The sequence below is a fragment of the Buteo buteo genome, chromosome 25 (genome assembly GCF_964188355.1).
Source record: "Buteo buteo chromosome 25, bButBut1.hap1.1, whole genome shotgun sequence".
Taxonomy (NCBI): domain Eukaryota; kingdom Metazoa; phylum Chordata; class Aves; order Accipitriformes; family Accipitridae; genus Buteo; species Buteo buteo.
In genome coordinates this window covers 6,884,151-6,909,468 of record NC_134195.1, presented here as the reverse complement: position 1 = coordinate 6,909,468, position 25,318 = coordinate 6,884,151, and the positions used below count along the sequence as shown (strand labels likewise).

The 25,318-nt window shown below is 41.0% G+C and overlaps 1 protein-coding gene and 1 non-coding gene across 4 annotated transcripts; both read right to left on the bottom strand.

Moving 5' to 3' along the window:
• Positions 1–154: 154 nt before the first annotated feature.
• Positions 155–24,121, bottom strand: RNF149 (ring finger protein 149). Of its 3 annotated transcripts, none has more exons than XM_075057675.1 (9): positions 23,521–24,121; positions 15,741–15,991; positions 12,719–12,787; positions 9,716–9,798; positions 9,155–9,251; positions 8,599–8,628; positions 6,264–6,459; positions 3,783–5,891; positions 155–1,461 (listed from the first exon to the last, which is right to left on the bottom strand). In XM_075057675.1, exons 1-8 carry the CDS (start codon positions 23,981–23,983, stop codon positions 5,833–5,835), a joined length of 1,248 nt encoding a protein of 415 aa, XP_074913776.1. In that variant the 5' UTR covers positions 23,984–24,121; the 3' UTR covers positions 155–1,461; positions 3,783–5,832. The 3 variants fall into 3 exon arrangements, with proteins under 3 accessions (XP_074913776.1, XP_074913778.1, XP_074913779.1); XM_075057677.1 differs by having other exon boundaries at positions 155–771; XM_075057678.1 differs by lacking the exon at positions 8,599–8,628.
• Positions 3,362–3,477, bottom strand: LOC142044814 (small nucleolar RNA SNORD89). The gene has a single exon (XR_012654435.1). It is a non-coding gene; the product is annotated as a small nucleolar RNA SNORD89 (small nucleolar RNA).
• Positions 24,122–25,318: the final 1,197 nt, after the last annotated feature.

Here is a 25,318-nt window from a genome sequence, read left to right as displayed (position 1 = left end):
CTACATGGGGAAAACTCCACAACATGCTGAAAGGATCTCCCCCCTAGCTACCCAGCATGAACTTGTTTTGTGCTGTGCTAGTGCTGAGTAGCTCAGATCCATTTACAGAAGTGTAGCAAAGAAAACAAAACCCCTCAAGCTTCTCAGACATTGCTTTTTAAAAGGTCTGTATAATTTATTATGGAATTTGAGCTTTTAACCATTAAGTTACAACAACAATGCATAACTTGACATTCTTACAGTTGTACATACACAATGGAAAAGACATAGCCCAGTGCTTAATCCAAACAATGCAACCAAGTTAGTACAAGGTTACCATAAAAGACAGTCAATTGTGAATAGCTGCTGACAGACTGGCAAGTTCAAATGGTTCTCTGCAGTTATTTTTATAGTAGAAGTAACTGGCTTCAAAGTTTTGGACTTAAGCTTCAGACTAACAAAATGATGGGAACTCAAATTATTTTGCTCTTCTGAATTAAGAAGGATATGCTCATTTAAAAATGCAGTATCATTACCATGTTTCAGATGGTGAAAAGTAGCTTCAGATCCAATGGAAGTACAATGGACAGTTTCCAGGCAATGCATTCTTCACACAAACACATGCAATTATAGAGACATTCTACTTTTAAAACTTTCTCAAATTAAGTTTTGCAATACAGCAGGATATCTGAGGAGAGAGATCAGGACCCATACTGAACAAAACCAAAAGCCTTCAGCTTGATTTGTGCATGTTTAATCTACAATTCCAATTACCAAATCTTCACACATCACCTATGAGAGAAAAGAACACATCTAGTAAAGATCAGTCTCAAGGAGAGAAGACATGTTACAATTTTTACGGCCATTCTGGTTAAAAATAATATGCTGCTGCCATCTTCCATTTCAGGAATTGTAATTCACCATGGCACTATTTTAAAACTGCATCAAGGGGAGAGTCTTGCTCTTTCCTCCTCCACCCCAACTCCTCATCCCCTTAGCCCAGCTCAAACTCAGTTAATTGCACAGTAGGGATATTCAGCTTCCTGGCTTGTTAAAATACAACTTTGATAGATTTAATTTTCTGCCACTTAAGCTGAACTAGTTCATCACATACTCTTAATCTGAATGGGAGGCAGAGCAAAGTAAATAGAGCAGAAAAGGAAAACCAGAAAGGACCACTCTCTTCTTGTAACAGCAAGCTATTAAATCAGTCCAAGCCATTGTGCAAAGTCTCGCCCAGCCTGGTGGCTGCAGGGAGACAAACAGAAGAGAACGTCTCTTGTGAAGCTGCCAAAATTTCATTCACTCAGCAGCCAACACCAAGAACTCCACTCCCTCCAGGTTAACCCGATGAGATATTGTCAGCTGACTCCTCTACTAGATTTCAGTTCCACCTCTCTTTGTAGAGCTGCAGAGTCAGTATGTTCTTATTGATCTCAGTATCTTCGTCCAGCACAGAAAAACTGCATTCAGTGCCAAGTGCTGAAAATCAAACCAATGAAAACTACACATGCAACCTCTCCACAAAACGACCCCACCAAACCAAAAAAGCACCACCAAAAACCCACCCCCAAAGCAAACAAACCCCCCAAACACCCACCTAGCCATCACCACAATATCATTACTGGCTTCATTCAGGGTGCTAAAGGCTCTGTTGAGCAAGAATTCCCAGTTTTACCAACACTTGGGATGTTGATGTGTAACAAAAACGTGTTTGTATTACACATTGTGGCAAAAACTGAAAAAATATTCCACAAATTCAGAATGCCATTCTTAACCTACTGGTGTATACTTCAAAGTACAGTTGGTAATGCCAACAGTAGTTGCATGTCTAGTCAGAAGTCTGCTTTTATGGGGCAGCTAAATCATCAGCCCAAACTGTTGTGTCCTATCTGTTGCCATCATCATGTAAAACCAATACCTTTTGCTTCTGATCGAGCTCATCAAAACTTGCAAGTATAGACACTGCCTCAGACATCCTCTGAACCACAGGGGTAACCACTGCTACACACTTGCTGAGCTCCTCTGCACAACCCAGCTGCGGCAGGAATATACTGGTGCCCAATTTATTAAGTTGGCACGGATTAAAAGCATTCTCACTGTAGTTAAATTATCCTACAACTCCTCTGGCATACCTCCAGAATCTAGCACTAATTACTGGCAACAGGTTACTGGTCTACATTCACATACTCAGGGGGCAGGGGAGGTGCGAGGGGAAGGAGTTACTGCTATCTAATCAAACTCCTCCAGTACATGCAAAAGATCTCCTCCAAGGACTGCTTAGAGCCAAAGAAGAATCCAGTCTATGGGTCATTAGTAAGAGAAAATCCAAATTTTCTAGTTAAATTGGTACTGCAGGTAATTAAACTCACTATTAACACGCATTTATATCTGAAATGTCTACAGTTCATTTTTGCTTGCTATGAAGTCTGAAAGCTGAAGCTGGTTTAAACAGTTATTTACTATCAAATTTCCAGTTTGGCATTTGTAGAATATTATTAATAAACTAAAATTTCTGAACAAAGAGGGACCTCTAGTTTTCACTTTAAACACCAGTCCACTTTGACATGTTCATAGCTCCTTTTAAAATCACTTGAACTTTACAAATTTTCTCCCTAACAGTAACACCAGAACTAACGAAGTCACACCAATGAACACAATACTAACAAAACTTATTCTACAACAATAACAACCCCTAGTCCTGCTGGGGATTTTCCCCCACTGATATATTCAACTTCACCATTGGGGGGCTGTCCACTTCACGTGGGCACTGTGCTTCAGCTTTGTATAGCCATCCCACATGAATGCCTCTAACAAGAAACCCTCTGCCTGATGACAGCAAAATCTGACAAAGGGACAAAGGTCTCCGAGACAAGTTCCTGCATGCTTTATGAAAAATGTGCAGCTAGGAAGAGAATCAGGGTGGGAGGGTGGGGGCAGAAGAAACCCACAACACATACAGCAAGAGTTCCCACATTAGGCAGGACATAGGCTAAGCAGAAGAGGCAGATTAAAGCTCCTCCAAATGGTAGGGAAGGGAGTCACAAGGCACCTATCCTGCAAAAACATTCATGGGGGGGAAAAAGACTCATTAGTTCTGACCTTGACATAAGCTTTTCGTAGGTAAAGTGCCAGAAACTAGAAATACCAGTTTGATCCAACATAGTAGGTCCAGATCAGCAAAGTCTGGGAACCTGTATTTACCTATAGCTGCCTACACCCGTTTACTCTAAAAGTTACGTATTAGATGAGCTCTAACAGTAAGTCATATGCTCCAAGTTTCTAATCTTCTCTTTCAACTGTTTTAAGTTCCCTAGATTGTTTCTTTCCTGTCCTGTACTTTTTATCCTACCACTTTTTGCTAATGCATGTCAGCTTTTTGACTGAGGTCAGACTAATGATTCGCTTCGGAAGATTTTTGTCATCGAGCTTCCAAGGAGAGCAAACTGCTTGCTGGAGGCACTGCAATTCGGCCTTTTATTGTCATCATTCCTCAGCAGCACAGCTGGCCTTATGAGACCTAACTATATCAAAGACGAACTACGCACAAACCAACTCGACTGAAAACAACTACTCTTGTGAAAGGCTGAAATGAAACAGGTATAGTGCCAGCATTAGAAACATACCCCAGGAATCTTCACACTTGGATATCTTTCTAAGTCAGTACAGTCAGATTTTATAAGCACACTTTTCAGCCTGCAGGTCCCTTTAAGCTTTTCTTCCAGCATACTGCCAGATCTCAGCTTTGATTCTTAAGAAAGCTTTTGGTTTTATAGGTATTACATAAAAGCTGAAGTACTCACCACATTTCTCCTCTCCAGTATGAATATTGCGCTGCAGGTATCAGCAAGACACAATCCACAGACTGACAAGACTTCTCTTGATAACGCCTTTTGGTTCCTCCTTGAGCTAGAGTTTAAACCCTCTCAACATTTACTACATCAATGTTCAGTTTTGTGTTAAGGAAGAGGGAGAAGACTTAGTTTTTAATATTGAAGAGACAGTTAAAAAGGCAGTTCTGGAAATGTTGATAAGCTTCTTTTGGAGACATAAATGTCCCTATACATTGTTTGGTTTAGTTGTGGGTTGGTTTTTTAATTTGTTCAGTTTTGGAGATGGTTGGTCAGTCATATTCCATTCTCATGTGCTTCTTGTAAGATAAAGGCATCACAAAAACTTGCACCTGCTGGTGACATCAGAACTACAACCTGACAATTTTCCAGTAAACCTAAAAGTTACACTCCTACAGGGAAGAGGCAGATTTTTTTTAAGTAGGCATTAATAGGAATTTTTTGAAGGAAATTTAGGGTGAAACATCTGCTCTGCAAAGTAGAAGTTCAGATTATACTTCCCCAGCTGAAACCTCTGTCATTTCTGGAACATTCATTCTAAAATTAAAAAAAGTTATTGCTTCTATTGAAGCTCAATATAAGTTAGAAAAAGAATTGCATATTTTCTTAAAAACATCCCAAATATACATTTTAAAAACAAAATGCACTCTAAAACAAATGTCTAGCAAAAGACACTGTTTTAAACAACCTGGAGTAACAGCTTTACAAAAGAAAATTGAGGAATGTAGCATATTATTTATAACATGACAACGCTAAAATCCTAAACAATTCACTTAACACTCTTAGTAAGTAGTGTTTTAAATATACACATTTCTTTACAAAACAGTTTAGCAATTCCTTATACCACTTACAGTACATAAATATTTGAGTAAGAGGTCATAATGGGAGATGCCAGGGTTTATATTTACTCTCAGATGCTTCAGGTTTCTTAAGTGTTTTACTATAAGGCACAATACTGCTAATCTAAAAGAAAGGAATAAACGCTAATGGCAAACCCAGTCAAAACTCCTAATGTGGAATATCCAAGAGAAGAATTCCAGCATCTCTATACAAAGGAAAAGGAAAAAAAAAGAAAAACCAAAACAAACCCAAACTTTGCAGATCCTAAGAAACAGTTTCAATTTGTACATAACGAAGTGGGAATGGATGGGAATAGGAGTAAGAAGGAATTAAGTAAATTCTTATAAATAGACTAATAAATACATTTTAGCCATAATTAGCCCTTTACCTCTGTTCTACTGAGTTTAAGATTGAAAGAGGTAACCAGTGTGCATATACCTAAATAAGTCTACATGCTCAGCACGTGAAGACCACCTAGCACAAACTGTTACTGCCAAATTCAGTATAAAAAGCTAGCAAGATGGAGAAAGTCTCCTTTTCTCTCAGCATCCAGTTCGAGTAGAACACATTACAAGATCAAATTAGTATTTGTTACATGTAAGGAAAGTTGCAACTAGCAATTTTTTTATCACAAACAAGGATATGCAACATATCCATGAAGTTATTTGACTCCTTCAACATTAGATTATTTCTTTCCTAAGAATATCCACCTCCAATTACAACGGATCAGAACTTTCAGAACATTTTAAGAGTTGTAGTCTTGTAAGTGTCCTCCATGTGTACATACTGAATGTAAATAGTGCATCCAAAATATTTTTATCCATTAGACATTCTACATTGTTTTCACTGCCTAGTCTTCATCTTTGTTACAGCCCTCTGGAACACAATGACATTGTAACAATGCTTACAGAAAAAGGGTTATTGCATCTTTTTTTTTTTTTTTTTTTTTTTAGGATGAGACATCCAGAGGAGATTTTATAAAATCCTCCTGTGTACAAAATTCTTAGTTATTAGCCCTTTTGGAACACCAGCTAGAAAAGTTTGAAAGGTAAAATAATTTACATTGTTATTTTTTCCCATTAACTAGACAAAAGTCCATACTAATTAAATAAAAAATAATAGTTCTTCAACAGTCTATTCAAGATATCTTCCATGAAGCAGTTCAATGGGAATTTCCATTAGATAGATGTTCTCCATGCCGGTTATTACTGACATCCACATCTAGAAGTCAGGAATTAGAAGAAAAATTGTTTGTTGATTTACCACTTTAATACATTTTATCTGTTACATTAATCCAAACTCTGGCAAAAAATTTCATATTCATCTATACCCAAGGTTCACAGGATTCTCTGGATAAGTAATCCTCCTAAGACACTGTATAGATCTCCCTTGCCCCGACCAGCTTCCTTCAGCTCGATAGAATTCTCTCAAAATCTACCTGCTTTTACTTTTTGAGTATCAGCAGTAAGTGACACCACTCAGTCTAGTCTGCACTGCAATACTAACACTACTAACATCAGTTAGAGAATAGCTTCTTCCAATGCAATGAATGGCATTAAGGATTGTCAAGTGACAAACTAAATTATTACTTACCAAGTAATGCTGTGGTTTCACCTGCATCCTCTTTTAAACTGGTACACTGCAATACAGATTCATTAGTGGAGGAAGCTGACAATTCGCTTACTTCATTTCTGTCATCATCTTGTAAAGCAATACTCAGACTTCCGACTGAAACACTGCCACTTATTGATTCAGGTATTTGAACTTCAAGGACATCTTCAGGGTCCCCCTTCAAAATTAAATACATTTAACTGACACTTTTGTCTACCATTAGGCATCAACATTCCTCCATGTTACCACTTTGTAACCTCACCTTATTGGAAAAAAGACCATTTTGTTTGCCTATTATCTATGTGCTCATGGGTAGTGTTGAATAGTGTCTACTTTCAGTGTTACTGTCTGAGTACAAAGAAACAAAGCCAAGCAAAAGAAAAGCCACTTTTTCCAAGCCACCCCAAAGCCAAGAGCAGCAACAGGAGTCAACCCAGCCAGCCTTCTGGATGGAATATTTCAACACTGTAGGAACAGTATTGCTGCAGTTCGCAGAAGGCTCAGCACATACAAAGTCTTCACTGAGCAAACCTATTGATCCTTTGAGTTTGTAGAAGCCTCTGTTTTTCACAATAGTAGTTGGGCAAGCTTAGATTTTTTTTTTTTTACTGGGATGAGCAAACATTTGACATCAGAACAAACTTCCCTCCTCCTCTACCTCCAGCCTAAACCTTAAGTCTATTCCAAAAATGCAAATATGCTGGCTTCTCGCTTTGCAGGAACAAAATATCTGCAGCACAGGCAAAGGAATTTATTTCACCGATTGTATATAGCGTGAGCTATGTCTGATCCATTCTGAAAGTTAATTTGAAGTCCTACTACATGCACAATTCTGTTCATAAAATTAAACAGACTACCTTCACTAAGCCACTGCCATTGATATATTGACATTATTTATACAAAAGCAAGTATACTGCAGTACAGGTAGCTATTCTGTGGGCTTCATGATGAGTGTTTTTCCCCTCCTCAAACAATTAGCAAAGGCCCATCTTAAGATTTAAGAAATTCCAGGCTGATTCTTTCTTTAGCACCAAAGCAGCATATTTTAAAATGTACTGAATTTTAATAAGCTATAGAACTGCTACAATTGAACACAAGTTAAGACACATGTGATACTAATCTCTACATGTGTGGGCAGGGGGGCATTAATAATTTTGGTTTCCAAAACTTATGCAGTTAAATAAGCACTGAAACTACAAGATTCAATAATGCTCTACTAAATCAGTCAGACATGCTGAACTGCAGTTCTTTTTCTCGTACGAAATAGCATAATGCAGAACTAGACCACTGAAGGCTGCTCCCTACAAAACAAACGCCAGGTAATAGGACCTAGTGCCTTCTCTCTGCTTTGAGCCTTGAAAAATTTTTAAGCATCTAAAGTATTTGCTCTCCATAAAACTGAATTGAGCCTTCAGCCTCTTTGCAGAACGTTTAGTAGATTTCTATAATAAGGCTGCACATTCCTGTTTGCAGTTACGTCACTCAGCGAGCACATTGCTGAAAGAAGCTGCCTTGCTCTTCGCACTTTTCTTCCCTCACATCAGTGAAAAATTCACACAATCACTCTACAAACTAGATTGGGCAACCTGTATCAGGCTGAAAACTGAGCTAGAAAATAAATACTGAATGATTTCCCACATTATTAGCTTCAGTGGGACTTGAATGATTGATGCATAAGCAGTACACATTTCCCCCATTCCATTAGATAAAACAACTGGGCTTCTGTATTTAATATAATCCCATTCAACCTGCTTTCCAACATTCATTTCGCATAACAAGCAGAGGAGGCATTACTCCTCCTGGTTAGGCTTGCTATCAGTATCCTCTGCAACAGCATGAATTCAGGGAATAGAAGTGTTCTGAAGGTTCTAATATTTCAGTTTTCAGCCTGTATACAAAAGGATATATCCTTCTGTATGTAACACAAGTTACATCAACTCCAAGAACTGGAAGTGTAAAGTAATAATAGTGATTTCACGTAACAAAAAGATTGCAACTCTTGAGTCAAGTCTGACTTAATACACAGAAGCACCACAATCTGGTATACATATTAAATAGCAAGAGTATTGTCACATTTGACGAAACAAAAGAGCAATTCATAAGTCCTCCATAGATCTACTAAGTTTCTGCAATGAAATAAGAGAAAAGCTAGTCAAAACGCAGACCTAATCTATGAAAGGAAGGTCCCTGAAACCAAGGAACACCCCTGTTTTCTGAAGATCTCTGTAGATCAGTAGAAGAGAAAAGAGGTACATTCATGCCTATGGCATTTTAGTGGAACTCAAGACTATTTATCAACAGTGACCAAGTAACCTACCGCATGTGTCTTCATCTCTCTTTTCTGGTGCTGTCAGAAAGAAATGAGAGCACATCATTTTCTCTACTTAACCAATTTCTGGTGAATGTCTTCAGGAAGGTTCTAAGTACTGGCTCATTTACAGGGATAAAACACTGGGCATATGTGGAAGTACACAAACACTCAAGATAGAAAAACTATAATTTCTTCCTTTGAATCGCAGTTCTCAACAAAATCAAATATATGCTCTAGATCTATTGAATTAGGTTATATTTTTGCAGCTTGGGCAAATTGCCTCACCTCTGCTTCAACTTCCTTACTATCATCAGCTGGAGACAGAAAAAATTGGTTATCACAGAGAGTACACACAGGATTCATAAGCTGCTCGATACACCGTTTAAGATCTTACCCATAAAACTCCCTTATTTTTCTGGTTCTCACTCAATTACTCTTGCATCTTTGCCCAGCTTCTTCAGTATCGTCAAGTAACAACTGTTCTCATTCTGAACAGTTACATGAAGTCTTGCCTCCTGCACTGTACTTCTACCTTGAAGATTAAAGTAAATGCGCAACATACCCAGTATCCTAAAGCTTTGATAACATCTAGTTTACACATTGGACAGGTTCGGTGGTCCAAAAGCCAAGGGTCAATGCACGTTCTATGGAAGATGTGCCTAAACAAAAGAAATGCCCTTTAGAATTTATCGCAAAAGCCACACACTACTTCAAACAATGTGCAAGTTACTAGATTAAAAAATAAACCCATTCCTTTATAACCTTGACAGTTAGGTACTGCTTAATTTCTTAAGACAGACATAGTTCTGGAAGCATCCTTTTTCATGCTAGCTTTCTGAAATAAGAGATGTTACTAACCACAAGGACACCACAGAGTTACCAGTTCAACTGTGTACAGTTCTAACTTAAGAAAGCTCTACTTCACTCCTACCCTTCTCCCAATTGCTCCTTTTTCCTGCACAAAGTGCTACATGGTCTCCAGTGCCCTTCAACATGTAACAGCCCATAAAAATGGCACAGCTTCAGCTCTGCCCCCAGAGTTTCAGAAGAGTTTCCAGAACGCTCAACAAATATTTCTTAGGGAAAACATGCTAAAGAGGAAAGAATAATTATGGCAACTTACTTGCATGGCAGAATTCGGACAGTGTCTTTCAGTTTATAGTTCTCAATGCATACAGCACAGTTTTCCACGTCAACATCTAAACCCTAAATATGACAACACATTTAAATGCATTACATCCATATTTCATTACAGAACAGGCTTTGTGTAATAATAGCTAGCTTCACAGAATGTAAAATGTGTAAAATGGTTTAGCAAATAAAAATCGCTCTCTCGTTTAACTCAAGATTCCATCAAGAGGTGACTTGATCAAGTGATACCGGATACTGAAAGCAGCCAAACCTGGATTTTCTAATTTAAATAGCTATACATGGTACCTTAAGTAATCTGTTAAGTCTCAAACAGTGGCTTTACTCATGGGAACACAGTAAAATTTCAGTTTAAAATAACTACAAAATGAAGAAATTTTAAAAGAGGTCAGTACAGATAAAAGCGCACCATCTAATTCTTAACTGATGGTCCCAAAGACTTCTAAGTGCTTAAGTAGGAAGAGATTCTTGGGGTTAAATACTGGAAAGCCCTTCTTCCCCACTTTTTTCTCTTTTTTTCTACCACATCCTAGCAGATATCCTCTGGTAGCTATGAGAACTGAAATATGCAATTTGGGGTGGTTTTGGAAACTTCTCTCCAAGCTCAAACCAGAGAGACAGTCAAAATGCAGTATTTCCCCACCTCAATTTGTTTCTTTCTAAGGGTTAAATATCTTTCCTAACAGGTCTTACTGTCTTCTTGAAGCCTGCTTATAGCTGCAGTGCAAATATGATGGTTATCTCCATGTGCAAGAGAAATAATTCAATGTTAATTGGGTTGTGTAAAACATAAGTATTAGAAGAACAGACAGTGAGCCAACTTCTTCCCTTTCATCCCCCACAACATAAGTATTTTTTGTTTACTGCTTACTGAAGCACTTCAATTCCATTACCAGAAACACTCAAATGAATTAGTACTGCAAGCAAACTTTCAACTTCAAGGCAAGTTTTTCCCTCCTTTGCATGGTATCAATTTACATAATCAATGCTTAAATTCCCAAGTAAATCAAATTAAGACTGCTTTTTTACAAAGCATTACAGTTTGCTTTACGAAGCAAAGTTAAGGGAAGTACTTATTCTATAACAAATTTTTTTTTATTCTGCACAAGAGGCAAAATCCAAGCACACCATATGTAGCACATACTCAAATGAGTGTCCATTTTACAATAATCCCATAAGCTTCTCAGGAAGGATCTAACATGATAGCAAATACACTTTTAAAATATTGACCTATTTTTAGTTAAATACCTCAACCCCAAGTGAAGTGATAACGAAAGACTGTACTGTGTCACAATAAAAGACATATTCTCTTTTAAATGGCTGAAACGAAATATCTAAAAAAAGTACATTTACAGAGTAGACAGGACTGTATTTCCAGATAAATTTTCATTAGTTCATGAAATCAGTAAGTTACATAAACTTACTGATAGTAGGCTGATTCAAATCAAATCAGATGACATGAGTTACCAAGCAGAAAAACTCTATTTTAGCAGAGAGATTTTAACCTTATCTCATTCTACTCTGCTTAACTAACACGGCATTCATAGTTACAACCAGTACACTGTATAACAGCTTAAATTACCCCATTTTATTTATTTTAGTCAAGGGTATATCGATGGGAAGGAACTACCTAGTACACTGCAAAAATCTCACAATACAAATCCTTTTTGGAGGTTTACTGAACATCAACTGAAAAGCTGTTAACATCTTCCTTGTGGTTCTCACCATAGGTTTCATCATGACCCTTTTACATCCATTTCTTCCAGTGTTGATGTTATGCTTTGGTACTGCTTTACACAAGTTTTGGTTCAATTCCATCCTTCTTGATCTCTGATCTCACCATTGTATGAACAGAAGTATGACTATCCCTCTGTTCACAGCTTGAAATAGACTACTTTTGATGGAATTTAGAACACAATTAAAAGTAATAAATACTTGTAAAATGCTACTTAAACACACTGAATGCATAAGATGAAAAAAGGCAAGTTCAAAGACAGTTTTCGTTTTTTTTAAATTTCAAAAATGATGTATTAAATGACGGACATATTCTCTGTAGCACGTGACCTGAGCTGAACAGCTTCTGTTGAACCACAGCTTTTAAAGTCTTACACATAAATGTCCTTTCTCACCTCAATTTTATTCATAGATTAAAAACCCTAATCCTTGTTTTTCATCTCTGAGCAAATCAGTCCTTTAAGTAAAAACTAATCAAATAAGACAAGGGTTGGGGAAAAAAAAAAGCCTATGTAGTAGCAGAAGTCTAGTCAGAAGCTAATTTGGCATCTAGGATCAGAGCTGCCTGAAACTCCGACTAAAATAATATTTTCTTTCAAAACCATGGCTTTTTCTACTTCAGTTATTCTAATACAGCTTTGAGGTTTAGGCTGTATGCTGTCAAAGCTAACTTTCTGAAAGCTGTTATTTTTTAGAATAGTTGTATTTTAATACATAGAAATGTACTTCTAAAAAATTTATGCTTCTAGTAAGTCTATACAGCTCCTTAATGTATTGTATGTCAAAAGATGAAACAAATGTTTCATTCTTCAAAGCTTTTTAGATTTCTAAGGCCTTCTGATCAATAAAAAGATGGATGTTCTTTTAAGAAAACAAAAGATTACATCAGCTGTAAGAACTGTGTAATCAATAGGTCCTAGGAAGTATTTTGTAATCCACTTGTTGATGTTTTCAAGTGCTGGAAAGACTATAGTGTTTCCTCATCTTTACGGTATCAGCCCTGTAGTCTCCTGCAGAATTCTTTATAACCAGATACTATTTCCAACAAAACAGCCTTACATTTCTTGAGTAGTTTGAATTTGACTCTTCAATTTTAAATCCTGCCTTCTAAGCAAAGGACCTAAAATGAGCCTGAAATTGTAAGTCACACTGCAATTATGTTGTGAGAATTTCAGTTCAAATTCTATAAAGACATTACAACAGTTTTTAAATCATACAGCAATAACCAGAGCCACTGAATTACCTTTTCTCCACGTTTCACAGTATGCAGCTGAAGCTGGCTGATTGCTTTCTTGGTTTCTTTCCTATGTCCCTTGAATAAAGATTTGAAGTATTAGTACACAAGTTAGTTTTAAGAGTTACATTTCAAAGCTTTTACATACTTTCCATGTGGGTTACCAAGTCTTTTGAATGCATCTAAAAAAAAATTAATCTCTGGCTAACTAATTTGTTTACAAAGTACTCCCAGCCAGCAGATGTTGAACAACTGCAAGTTTTGCATTCTCGGGCACAGCAGCAAACATTATCTATAAGCGTACTGCTCTTACAATGAACTCAACCAGTGCAGAACTATGCAGACCAAGCTGACGTACGTAGCCTTGTATCGTGATTGCATGCACTAAGGGCCTTCCCGCAAAGGAAAATTGAAACTAATGTAGGCTTTCGAGCTGAAACAACAGCCATATAACCAGACCTTCTAGTTAGGCAAGCCCATGAGCAAGCACACATTAAGTTTTGCACCAGCTTGAGAGAAGGTGGAATCCTGCCGGGCAGCCTACAGCTGGCCACCAGGTCAAAAAGCTGCTTGTAGCTATTAATACTTCCCCTCCGTCAAACACTGTCTCACACATTATACAAAGCTTTGCACTGAAAGGACACATTATGCAAAGGAGATGACAAGAAAGGCTTAACAGACATGAAACACCACACTGGACTTCTATACAGTAACAGTCCTGATTGTGCTTAGAGGGGAAGCAAGAGAAGAAAGCAGTACTGTATTCCAAGACAAAGTGCTAGCTACTGCTAGAAATTGAGAAACTAAACACTCCCAATTAACAGATGTTGATCTGTCTAGCAGCAACCCTCACTGAGGAAATACCATAAAGGAATAAACCACACGTAATGGTAGCTTTTCTCTGTAATAATTACAATGACTTATATCACTTTACAAACTTATACTATTGAAAATTGGGATTTTTTTTTATTATTATTTTTTATGGTGTTAAAAAGAATCAGTCTGAAAGTTCTCTCAGAAATGGACAGACAACCAGCAGCAGCGGTCTATTCCACCTTCTGTATCAGCTCAGGGTTTTCAGCACAGTCCTGTTTCACCTTCAGTAGCAGGGAGGTCTTCCAAAGTTTTACTGCTAAACCAATGTTAGAATAAATCTTAAGATACCTGTCTTCACCTTCACTCAGCAGCTACACAGTAGCTTGCTTTAAAGCATGGCATACTTAACTCCCAAGTTTTAATTACACTAGAGTCAGTAAGCCAAGCAAAATAAGATTTGGGTTAGAAAAGTGGCATTTCACTTCCAAAATTCTTTTAAGACTCCTAATGAAGTATCTTGACCAAGATTTTCAAAACATTTTCAAACTTCCCATAGTTTTATAAGGTTTTGTTTTCAATGGCCATTTTAAAAGAGGGAGAACTGAGAAAGTGGTATAACCTTCTAACGTTAGACAATTTAATTAAGAAGCATTTAGATGACAAGCCCAATGGCAAAAATCTATTAAGAGTCTGTGGTCCACTTTTGTGGGAAACATCACATTCATCCTAAAAAATGCTCTTAAAACTTTTCATAAAGCATGTGAACTTCCCTTAGCATGAACTATCCTAAAGCCAACAGGAAGAAGCACCTTTCTTCACCAAACAACTGTTGCAACACAAAACCACTCCCCTTCTTCTATAAATACTTCTCAAAAATTTTGTTTTCTTGAAAGTATTCTCAGAATTTAAGTTCTAAGACTTAAAGCATGGTAAAAAAGAGTCTAGGGAACCAACATTTCAAGGGGACTGCAAGTTTCACCAATACAGAAGACCCATGTGTTACCCTCAGTTACTGAAAAGAGAAATTAAGTATTTCCCCAGATGACTCCTGTAAGTCCTAGGCACTGCTCAGACTCCTGAAGGCAAACAAAAATTCCCTTCCCTCTTCCCCCAAGGCTAGAATCTACATGTTCAAGCAGAAGGCAGGGGAAGTCCATGTGATATGCAGTCATTTGAAACAATTTTTTTTTTTGTTCTGAACTGAGGATTAAACAAAAACAAAACAAAACAAAACAAAGAGAACTGCTTGCAAAGAAAAACAAGTGCAACTTTCATTTTCACTGTTACTAGAGAACTATGGTAGAGCAGCTGATGACCATGGAAGGAACTTAACCTATGTGCAAAAGTTGAAAACCACAAGGAAGTGCCATCCCAAGATATTTTCAAAACTCAGCTGGACTAGGTCTCCAGCTGACTCCAGCAACTCCAGTTGCTCTCGAGTGCAGGGGTTTGAACCAGATAGCCTCCAGAGGTCCTTTCCAACCTAAATTATTCTATGATGAAGTACTTCCCTCAGGGGAAAAAAGTAAAGCTGTTTTGTTTTTTTTTTTAACCTATCGAAGAACAGGAATGTGGAAGGGGCAAATAAGGAGCAAAGTTATTCCTTCCTGATCTTCCCAGTACTCCTACCGCTCTCAGCACTTTGGGTAGTCCGAGAGAGCTGAACCTCACCACACATGCTCCTTTTAGCCTGCTGCAATTTGGTACTCTACAGTGGAATGGTAGGATTACAAGTATCAAAGGTAGTTTTCATTAAGCTTTAGAACCAAAAATTCTAGCCCTAACTACTTGTGGGTCTTATTAGAAAAAATTTACCGTGGTCTCTTTCCATTAAAAATAAGTCTGGTTAGTGAAGTTAGTACTTTCAGTATGAAAATTACTGAAGAATGAAAATAAATTTAATTTCAAAAGGAAGGAAGTTAAGTTAGGTGACAAATCACACAAGAAGCTGCCTTTACTCAGTTGTTGACAAGTGGCTAAATGTATTTCCCACGACTTCATATGAGTATCTAATAATTATAACTGGCCAAACTTGCAATGCCAATTAGCACACTGCTTATTAGCCTCAAGAACCATTACTGACTAGCATTCACAGATAGTAAAGTAGCAAGAAGGCACAGATCTTCAAGAATGCTTCAATAAACAAGCAAAGTTAGGCAACTGATTTGACATGAGAAGACAGTAAATACTCTAAAGCATCATCATCTCCAATTACCTGGTTTCCAAACTGTGATCCTGTATACAGGAAACGTTGTATATAGTAAAATATGAGCCAAGCGAGCGATATAATCATCATGGTGATGAAGGCGATGGCTACAAACACAACCGACTGGCCACTAATATATTCCTGCACATGTCGTGTGCCAACAATAATAGTCATTTTTACTGGAATCCCTCTTCGTACTGGTTCCAGTATCTCTATCCCTTTTGGATAGCCAACCATTATCACCACTGTATTTCCTGTTCCTGTTGGAGGGGAAAAAAAAGAAAAAAGTCAGTCATCACAGCAAAAATTTAGGCATGCTAGCTTGATGGTCATTTGGGCCTCTCCAGTTAAGATCAGTGAGCAAAGTTACAGGAAAACCTCTAACTTTTTTTTCAGGCATAGCAGACTTGATATAAAGCTTACTAGTAAAGAACCCTTTATCTACTTTATGAAACTCTCAAACACAAGATAAACTTCAACAGATGCATCTTTACTGTTCAAGGCCCTATACTCCTCATTCTACACAGTGAGGTGGGATGTGGATGCCATGCAAACAAACCAGGCAAGTTATACACATCTCATCTTGAAGCTGCTGAAGTTCTAACGTGCAACTCAGGAACAGCTGGTCTTTTATTTGTCAGTGTGGGAATTTTAGCTGCAGATGGAGACAGTAGGTGAATACCATGAAGAGACATACGTTCAATTAAGTTTGAATCTGAATCCATAGCACAATTACACTGGATATGTGAACAAAAAGAGAAAAAAAGATTCAGCTATTTAATATTAAATTACACTAAACACTGAAAAACTTAAAGATTCTTCAATACTAAATATTTAAAATGTAATGAGACTTAACAACAAGGACTTGCCAAGAAATACTTTGAGACTCTTCTGGGACCATGGAACCAAAGGATTTCTCTATTATATTAGAAGTCGAAAGCACTCAATCCATATGAAAAAGCACCTAATTCCAAAAAAACCCTTTAAGCACCACATTGCCACCAAAACCGGTAAGATAGTGTCAAGACCAACTAGCAGAAACCAAAGATCCTCTGTGACTAGAGTTTTACTCCATTTTGTCTGGAAGCATCTCTGGTATTGTCTCAGAAACATCAACCCTAAGTATTACAAAACAAACTACAAACAAATGTACCTGTTAAAAATGTCACCTTTTCACACTGGTCTGTGCTATATTTATTTGAATAGTTCTTACTTTGTGTGTACTAACACTGCTACACACCCTTGGTAAAGCCATGGCTTTATAGCTTACTTTGCACTCCTACCTCTGAGAAAAAGTGAAACTAAGCTTGATTCAGAGAGAAAGTAGAGGAAGAAGAAAGAAAAGAGGGGTTTTCCTATCCAGAAAGCTAAAGCTGTAATGTCACAGTTACCTTTTCAGATTCTCAAGATTACCTACCTGCGACAAGACCTCCCACTGAAGACTTAAAGCCTTTTTCCCCTCCTGCTGTGTTAGATTCACTACTGAGAAGCTATGTCAAAAGAAATGGTTGCCTAACTTGTAACATTACATCAAGTGGGGATTTTCAAAACTCAGAGCAGCATTCCGGACTCACCCACCTCTCTGCCTACTAAAACAAAGAGTTGTTTGCCTGAAATATTTAAAACAAACTCCTTTACTTGAGACTGTTCTGGCTGTGACACCTCGTTAACCCAGCCATTCTGCTACCATGCCAAGGGGAATTTACAGAAGTTTCAATTCTGTACACAGCAGTTCCTCCCTCTGTAAGGTGCAGACGGTCTGCTGTGGATGAAACACTAAAGGTTCCAGTTACTAGTTGAATAACCCTCCTACCTCGATGCTAGTTACCCTTTTTCAGCTTCACCTTACACAACCATCCCACTTTTGGTCACCTACTGTAAGAACCATTATACCCATCTGCCAGATCCAGACCCAGCGAAAGAGCAGATTTTCCAAATAGGGCTAAGTTTCTGGAGGTTTTGAGGATGGTGCGGGGAGACAGAGAAAAAGGTGCTACTGGGGGAAGGCCCAACTTGTGGCTCCCCTCAGGCACCCCATTTGGCTCACCAGCAGGGAAGCTGTAGGCAAACGAGACAAATCCACAAGCAACTAGGCTCCACTAATTAGGTCTACTCACCAACAATGTGCCAGTCCACATGATACCACAAGTCCAAGCGTACTAGGAATTGGCTAATTAATATTATTCTCCGCTCTGAACCAGTATGAAAGCATTACCAGAGAGACTCATGAATCTTGTAGAGAAGAATGTGTGAAACACTCCTTGCTTTCTGACCCTGCACAACCCCACAGGGAGTTAACAGGAAAAGAACGTATGAAGGTAGAAATTTATCTCACATTGCTGAGAACTGTTATCCACATACCTAAATCAGAAGATTCAGTCCTATGTCCCTAATCAAGTGTAAGACTTACAAGTAACAGGAGGGGTGCCTAAGGATGGCTAGTGAATGGTATGGGAGTGCTGGAAAGATTTATGTGATTTCATTCAGGCTTGGGGAAGAAAAGAAAGTTTCAAGATTAGAGGCAGCCTGGATTTTTCAATCAATAAAGGTTTCCTCCTCAATCCTGAAATCTTGAGTCGGTTTAATCCTGCTATCTAGTTCTCTGCATAACTTCTAACAAAGAAGTATTTAAAAACCCCATAATAATCAGTAATGCCTTTCCCTGTTTTGTCACTAGCATGTCCAACTATCAGCCAGTTATTTCCTTGAAATGGAAGCCAGGATACTTTTGTGCAATGGCTGCTAGACACTGTGACACCTTCTAGTTTTAGAACAAACACGAGTCTGCCGTACATTTTTAAATAAATGCCCATTGAAAGCATTTTAACAGTTTTAAAGACTTGGTGATGAACCTGCCATTAAAAATACATGCAACTAAACATGACGGCCTTGAAGGTCATAAGACAGAAAGAGAAGAAAAAAACATAACTGCGATCCACTATTACAAAAGGAACAAGAGCAGTCTCAGAGAAGCAGTTGCCCTGAGCAGCCTGCAAGACTAAGGCCTTAACTCATTCCTCACTAATTTTAGACTTCTGTTCTGAAACACATTATTCAAAGACTGAAATGCTGTTGAGTCATTCCATCAGCTTCTTCAACTGCAACACAACTCAGAGACCTCAGATCACATTTATAAAAGAACTCCAAGTGTCACATACATGTATCTACTGAGAGCATGTTTTGTTGGCTTTGCCTTTCTATAACTTTCTAATTTCGCAGTAAATAACCACATGTTTATTCTGCTAGAGTAAACTTGTCTTCTTTTCTAGGTTTGATTGATGCTTCATTGGAATCAGGTAGATTTGAAATCTGGTATGTGCTTTTTTTTTAACATTATCATCCAAATAAAGCAGTGAGAGCTGGCAGATCCTTAGGAAACCTGGAAAGGAGGGCAAATTTGGAACTCTGAAGATGAAGGTATGTTTCCTCCCAGCACGCCAAGGTCAGTTTTACTGCTAGCATTGCTAGTCTGCTCTTGCAAAAGAAAGCCAGCACTCTCTTGATGAGGAAAAAGTAGTACAGATACAGATCTTGATTCCAGACATCCCAAACTATCACATTTATTCCCATCCACCCCTACAGATAACAAAGATAATTTTCTATCATCCAGAAACCAACTGCAGACATACTGTAGTTTTTGTCCTCACAAGAAACACCAGAAAGCTTCCAGAGTTTGAGCACCTTGGTAAAAAGTTTGAGGTCAGTCCTTAGATCTATTTAAGCATAGGCACCCTACTAATATTGCCACAATTAACACCGAATATTCTCTTTAGCTCCTGGTCCAAACAAACATGCCTGATCTTTACCAAACGCATAACAGTACACTAACAATCTGATGACAGGCTTTGTCTCAACCATCTACCCCAATCTCATCTCATCAAATCCCTGGTGCATGTTGTTTTCACCTGCTCAAGAAGGAGGATGCATAACGAGAAGAGTCAAGTAGTCAAGCAATCAATATTCCTCTTTCCACATAGGTTTCCAACACATACACATTCTTATGCATAAAACAGGTATAAGCATTTTGAAGTTACTCCTGCTTCTTCAGAACAACGTAGCAGCTCAACATCTTGCAGTCACTGAGTTAAGCAAGCCACTGATTTCAGTTCTGTCCTTTCAGTAGTAGAGTACAAGAAGCTTTTGGTAGAAAGCAGCAGTAATACAGAAGTCACGCACCACTTGAGAATCCTGAGTAGTGCTAAAAGCAATGTAGCAAAGAGTTGAACTACGTGCCAAAATAACCCTAACTCCGCCGCTTTGAAGCTGGCAAGAGCTTATAGAATCACGACTACAAAGTCGTTCGCATCTGTTTTGTTCAATATACCTGCATTAAAAAAAAAATATGACAATGAAGGAAAGAACTAGTTGGGTGTATTTTGGCAAAGCTGCACCAAATCAAAGACCATTTTCTTTACATAGCCAAAGTCACACACTCAAGTTAAGTCCCAAGCCTCCCTTAAATCCACAAGCCATGCACCAAAGCTCCACTCCAGACCTATCTAAAACTATTATAGCCAGTCCTCCTTCCTCCCTTCCCCCTGCGCGTCAAGCACAATCATGTTTTATTCCGTAGTCTTCAAGGTATCAAACGTATGTTCTGATCAGCATCACCAAATCCTAGCTTGAGAGGGGATTCAGAGGTAGCTGGATGCCCAGCATGAAGTATAACAGGAAAACTATAGAACCAGAAGACCCTTTTTTCTTTCCACTGCAATATACCTCTGCCTCCCCCTAATTTCTCGACCAGCATTGAGCCTCTAACTCTCCTTAGTCTGCTCTCCACAATACTCCACACCTTGCCTCTCCAACCCACTCCCAGCTAATATTTACACACAATACTTATTTTGGTTTTGGAAAGGAATTTGAAGCCTCTGTATTATATACCACCACCACCAAAATAAACAGAGTTAAGACTGCCTGCAAAGTCTGTATTCCTGTAAAACTTAAGTTTGAGTTTATACTATTCAGATTCAATAACAGAAGTACAACTCCTTGAGTCATTTGGGTAAAATGAGTATCTTCCACAGGAAAAAACCTCCTCAGCCACATGTGAAGCTGTTTCACTATTACTTCCCCCGAGGAGGGAAGTAATGCAGCAGTTTGAACAGAGAGCACAGGCCTGAAAAACATGAGACATCAGTGGAGTCATATTTGAAGAACCTTCTTTTGGAAGGAGGGACAGGATTGCAAGGCTAGATATTCAAACTCTTGACTCTGCTGTTCCAAAACTTTAATTAAAATCCCTACTCACTGCACTCACGAAGCTCACAAGGTACCCATGAAAAATAACTAAACTGCAGAGTATTTGAAATGTAAGTCCTTGATCAAATGCTTTGACACCAGCTACAGCCAATCACTTCTTTGCCTAATCAAGAATCTCTCTTTTTACTCAAGTTGGAGTATGTCTAAAAACACAAAACCCCCACCAGCAACAGCACACATGCATCACACACACCAGAAAGTTCAAAGGCCAGGTTTTTCAGAAGAATGAAAAGATGAAACTTTGAGATCAGAAGAGTTACTCATTTATCACCCTCAGGCAACTGAGGCTGCGCCTCTATCAGCCATAACCATTGTTCCATCTCTCATCATTTTCAGTGCCACTAACTGCAAATCCGTTAAGTGGATGTTCCTTATGCATCTAACTTCACTCCTTAGTTACAGCACTGCAGATTTCCCAGAGTATTTATTCTCAGCGCTCCTCCCCGAAGCAGGGTTTGTTTCCTCATGTGTCAGTTCACAAATCCCTTCACAGGAGTGGCAAACTTGGATCCTGTAAAATACAGTGTTACCTTCTACATGCTTCCTTGCCTGTCTTCCACAAACTTTTTTTCCCCTTTCGAAAAAACCAATATTGAAAACACTAACAGTAATTCTTCCCTATATTCCCAAAGTGCACTGAAAAATTTGAACATTTACATGTTTGAAAGTTTTGATCATGAAACAAAGATTTGTGACTCCAGCAGAGCTAGTAATTATATTGTGATATATTATTATATTCCTGCCCCAACCAAACCATCCTGAGGTCCAGCCTGCATTTGCAAACTCAGTATAAATAAGTACAAATGTATTCTTGTATACATACTAAATCACACTCTTTACATAGGTAGAGGTTTTATCAGCAACTTTCTGCCAGTTTAAGAAGAAGAAACCAACCAGCAGTTAGGGAGCACTGGTCTTCATACTATTGATAGATGTAACTATACTAGCAAGTCCAAACCTGAGCGTAAGCCCAGGAAGGTCTTCCGCAGCACAGAGATGATAGCAGAAAAGAGAAAATTGTAAAAATTTGATAAAATAAGCAAGATGAGAAAAGGAGGAAGAAATTCCACATAAGAGCAAATAATATTTATGAGAGGCTACGACAGGGGCATGGAGAAGAACCTGGAAAAATTCCCACAGGGAACAAAAAAAAATTTTGTACTGACTGGCCAATACAGAGTGACAACAAGAAAAAGAAACTGACAGCTGGTAAAGACGAAAGAATTACTATCCAAAGTACCTTAATCACCACATGGGATCAAAGGTACATCTTAACTAGCGTCCCACCTCCACTTTCACGGTGGATTAAGAACACAAGAGATGGGCCAGGCCGATCTACCCAAGCAAGCAGCAGGCTAAGAGGAACGATAATCACGCTTCCAACCCCCAAGTTGGTGCCACTTGGCATTCCAAGAAGAGAGACTTGTTTTCTGCCTGATATATCATACATGCTATGAAGCAACAGCTCCCTAACTGAGATTTTCAGCTCACTATAATAAAGAAAGTATGTTTGTTTTCTTCAGAAACACATTATGGTTCTACTTCAACCAAGTCCGTTGTCTTGCCCTTCCTCACGACCAAGAATGACAGCGTGGGCATTAACAAACTCATTGTACCAGGACCATGTGAAACACACATTTGCAGCAATTTTTACTTGGTTTGCTTTGTCTTTGCATCCTCCTCTGAAGACCTGCCAGTTCCTTGGAAATCTACAAATGCAAACAGATTTTATAGCAGAGTTTTGAAGTTTTTTCCCCTTTGATTTAAGCATTTGATGTCGTCGTGCTCATAAAAATGCAGCAAGACTTTAGTGTCATAGCCCAAGCAGAGACTGCAGCGACGGAACACCTGGGTTCTTATCTGGGCAAAAATCGCACATCCCTTCTGTAGGCTACAGATCACCAGCACGCTCAGACAAGCCAAGTCAACATCCATCTCTAGGCTGCAGCTCTCCCACCGCATTCGCGAGCGTTTAAGAATTACCTGATGCTTCTACCTCTCCCCCGTCCTTTACAGACCTGCGCAGGAGAGGACGACGGAGCTATTACAATAAAGCCTGTACCAAAAGCTGTCTTCAGATAGCTACGGCCATGCCTTCACAGGCACCAGAAGGCATCTTCAGGATACCTGGCCCAGCCTGCGGAAAGCTGCCTGTCACTGCTGCAGCCCTTCTGCCAGAGGGTACGAAGCAAAGAGGGAGCCCTAAATGAAACCGTGACCCCCCCCCCCTGCCCGCAGCCTGTCACAGTGCTGCCCGCTTCGGATGGCTTCTCCGCATCTTCCCCCCGCCCCCGACACCCGGGCTGTAACTTGGAAGACAGAAGGCCGGTGCCGGTGTTTCCCCAGCGCGGTTTAGAGGAAGAGGAAACAAAAACCCGGCTCTGTGTACCATTTTTACGGGGATGTCTGCCTCCCCCCCCATCCCTCGCCACCGAGGCGGACCGGCGTTAGACAAAGCCACCCCCCCGAGCCCCCCGCACCCCTCCGGGACTGCGGGGATCGCCCAGCCCCCGCCGCCCCCGCTCACCCAGGTGGGACATGGAGACGGTGCTGTTCCCGAAGCGGGCCTCGTTGTAGATGACCACGGCGGCCGCCCGTTTCCTCGCCGCGTTGGTGACCTTGTCCTTGAAGGTGCAACCGCCGCGGGCCACCAAAGCGATCCAGGGCGGCGGGTCGCCCTCGGGGGTCCCGCGGCCGCCGGGGGGCAGCGGCACGTCGTAGTCGGTGTCGGCGGCGCAGCCTTCCATGTGGCGGGGCGAGGCGCCGCGGGGGATGCCCACCAGGCCCTGGGCGCTCTCCTTCGGCGAGCTGTCCCCGTAACGGCCGCTCTCCGTGTTACCCCGCACCGTGCGGTTGCTGAGCGGCTCCACGTAGGCCGTGCTCACCCACGCCGTGTACCACTCCAGGGCCCTCGCGCCCTGACCCACCGGAGCTCCCAACGCCACCAGCGCCGCCGCCGCCACCAGCGCCAGCCGGGCGCGACGCACCATGGCCCGGCCGCCGCCAACGCGGCTCACGGCTCGGTTCCGCCGTGAACGGGAGGAGGACGAGGAGGAGGACGAGGCCGCTCCGCCGTCCTCTACCGCGCCTCGGCTCTGCTCTGCCGCCGCGGCCGTCTAACCGCGCCAGGTAACACCCCCCCCCCCCCGCCACCACAGCCGCCGCCGCCGCCCGCCCCGGGCGGAGCCCGCCCGCCGCCGCGGCTAATGGCGAGGCGGAGGCCGGCCCGGCCCCGCCCACAGCGGCCGGCCGCGCATGCGCCGCCCCACCCCCGGCGGAGGGGAGGGGGGTTTCTCCTCCCTCCCCGGGGGATGCTGGGAGGGAGGGGGGGAGCGGCCGTTGCCGCGCCCGCGAGGGTAGCCCCGCCCCTCGTTCGCCGCTGGCCCCGCCCAGCGTGGGGCTCCTGTCAGCCTCCGCCTCGGCGGGGAGGGGTCGGGGCGGCTGCGGGCCGCGGAACCCCACCGGGCCGGGCCTTGCCGGGGGGGAGAACAAGCTGAGGGGAGGGGAGGAGGCCGCCCACCCCCGGCCGCAACCGGTTCCGGCGGGGGGATGAACGTAAAGCGCCTCCTTCGCGGAGAGTGTCCGCTGCGGCCTTCCGCGCACCGGCCTCCCCCTACAACAGGAGGCCTCGGGCGTTGCTTGGGCCTTCAGCCCTGGCGGTGGGTGGCGGTTCTGAGTCCTTCAGCTCGGCCACGGACACGGGGGGTGAAGTTAAATTGGTCAGTGCTTCACCACCCCTCCCCGGGCACAGCTCGGTCTCCTCCCGAGTGGAAGGCGGCTGGGGTGCCAGGAGCAAGGCCAGGCCGGGAGGAGGGGGGGTCGGGAGCCAGCCGGGGATGGTGTGGGGGTACGGCAGCGCTGGGGAAAGGGAGCAGAGCCGCTGGGGTTCGGGTAGAGAAGGCGCCCGTGTGTTGTGCTGAGGGGAGCTCGGTCCAGAAGGATGAAAAAATGGTGAGAGGGTCAGTACCACGTGAAGAAAAAAATGGAGAAAAACGTGCTGAAATAAATAGATAAAGGGACTGAAGAAACATGATTGGTTTATGGATTCATTTTCCATTAAATACAAATATCTGATACATACCTCCTCTTAAATAAACACGTATAAAGTCTTACCTATTTTTTCACACAAAACGTCTGTACCTTTTTCCAGCCTCTGAAATGGATCGTGTGTTTTCACCAGCTACCCGTCTTTTTTTGAATGGTCTCATATGCCCATTTTTCCTTCAGAAGTCAACAGCTGTGTGATCATATGTTGCTACCTATGTCATCAAACAACGTTGTCAAACCTAGGTAATGTCCTTCCTAATCATGATTGCATGTTGCGA

Excerpts from the sequence above, each read along its gene's own strand:
- RNF149 (XM_075057675.1), bottom strand. The coding sequence starts at position 23,983 with ATGGTGCGTCGCGCCCGGCTGGCGCTGGTGGCGGCGGCGGCGCTGGTG. Across the intron at positions 9,252-9,715 it reads GTCCGAATTCTGCCATGCAA|GCACATCTTCCATAGAACGT; the intron begins GTAAGTTGCCAT and ends TCTTTTGTTTAG. Across the intron at positions 5,892-6,263 it reads TGAAACCACAGCATTACTTG|ATGTGGATGTCAGTAATAAC; the intron begins GTAAGTAATAAT and ends CCTGACTTCTAG.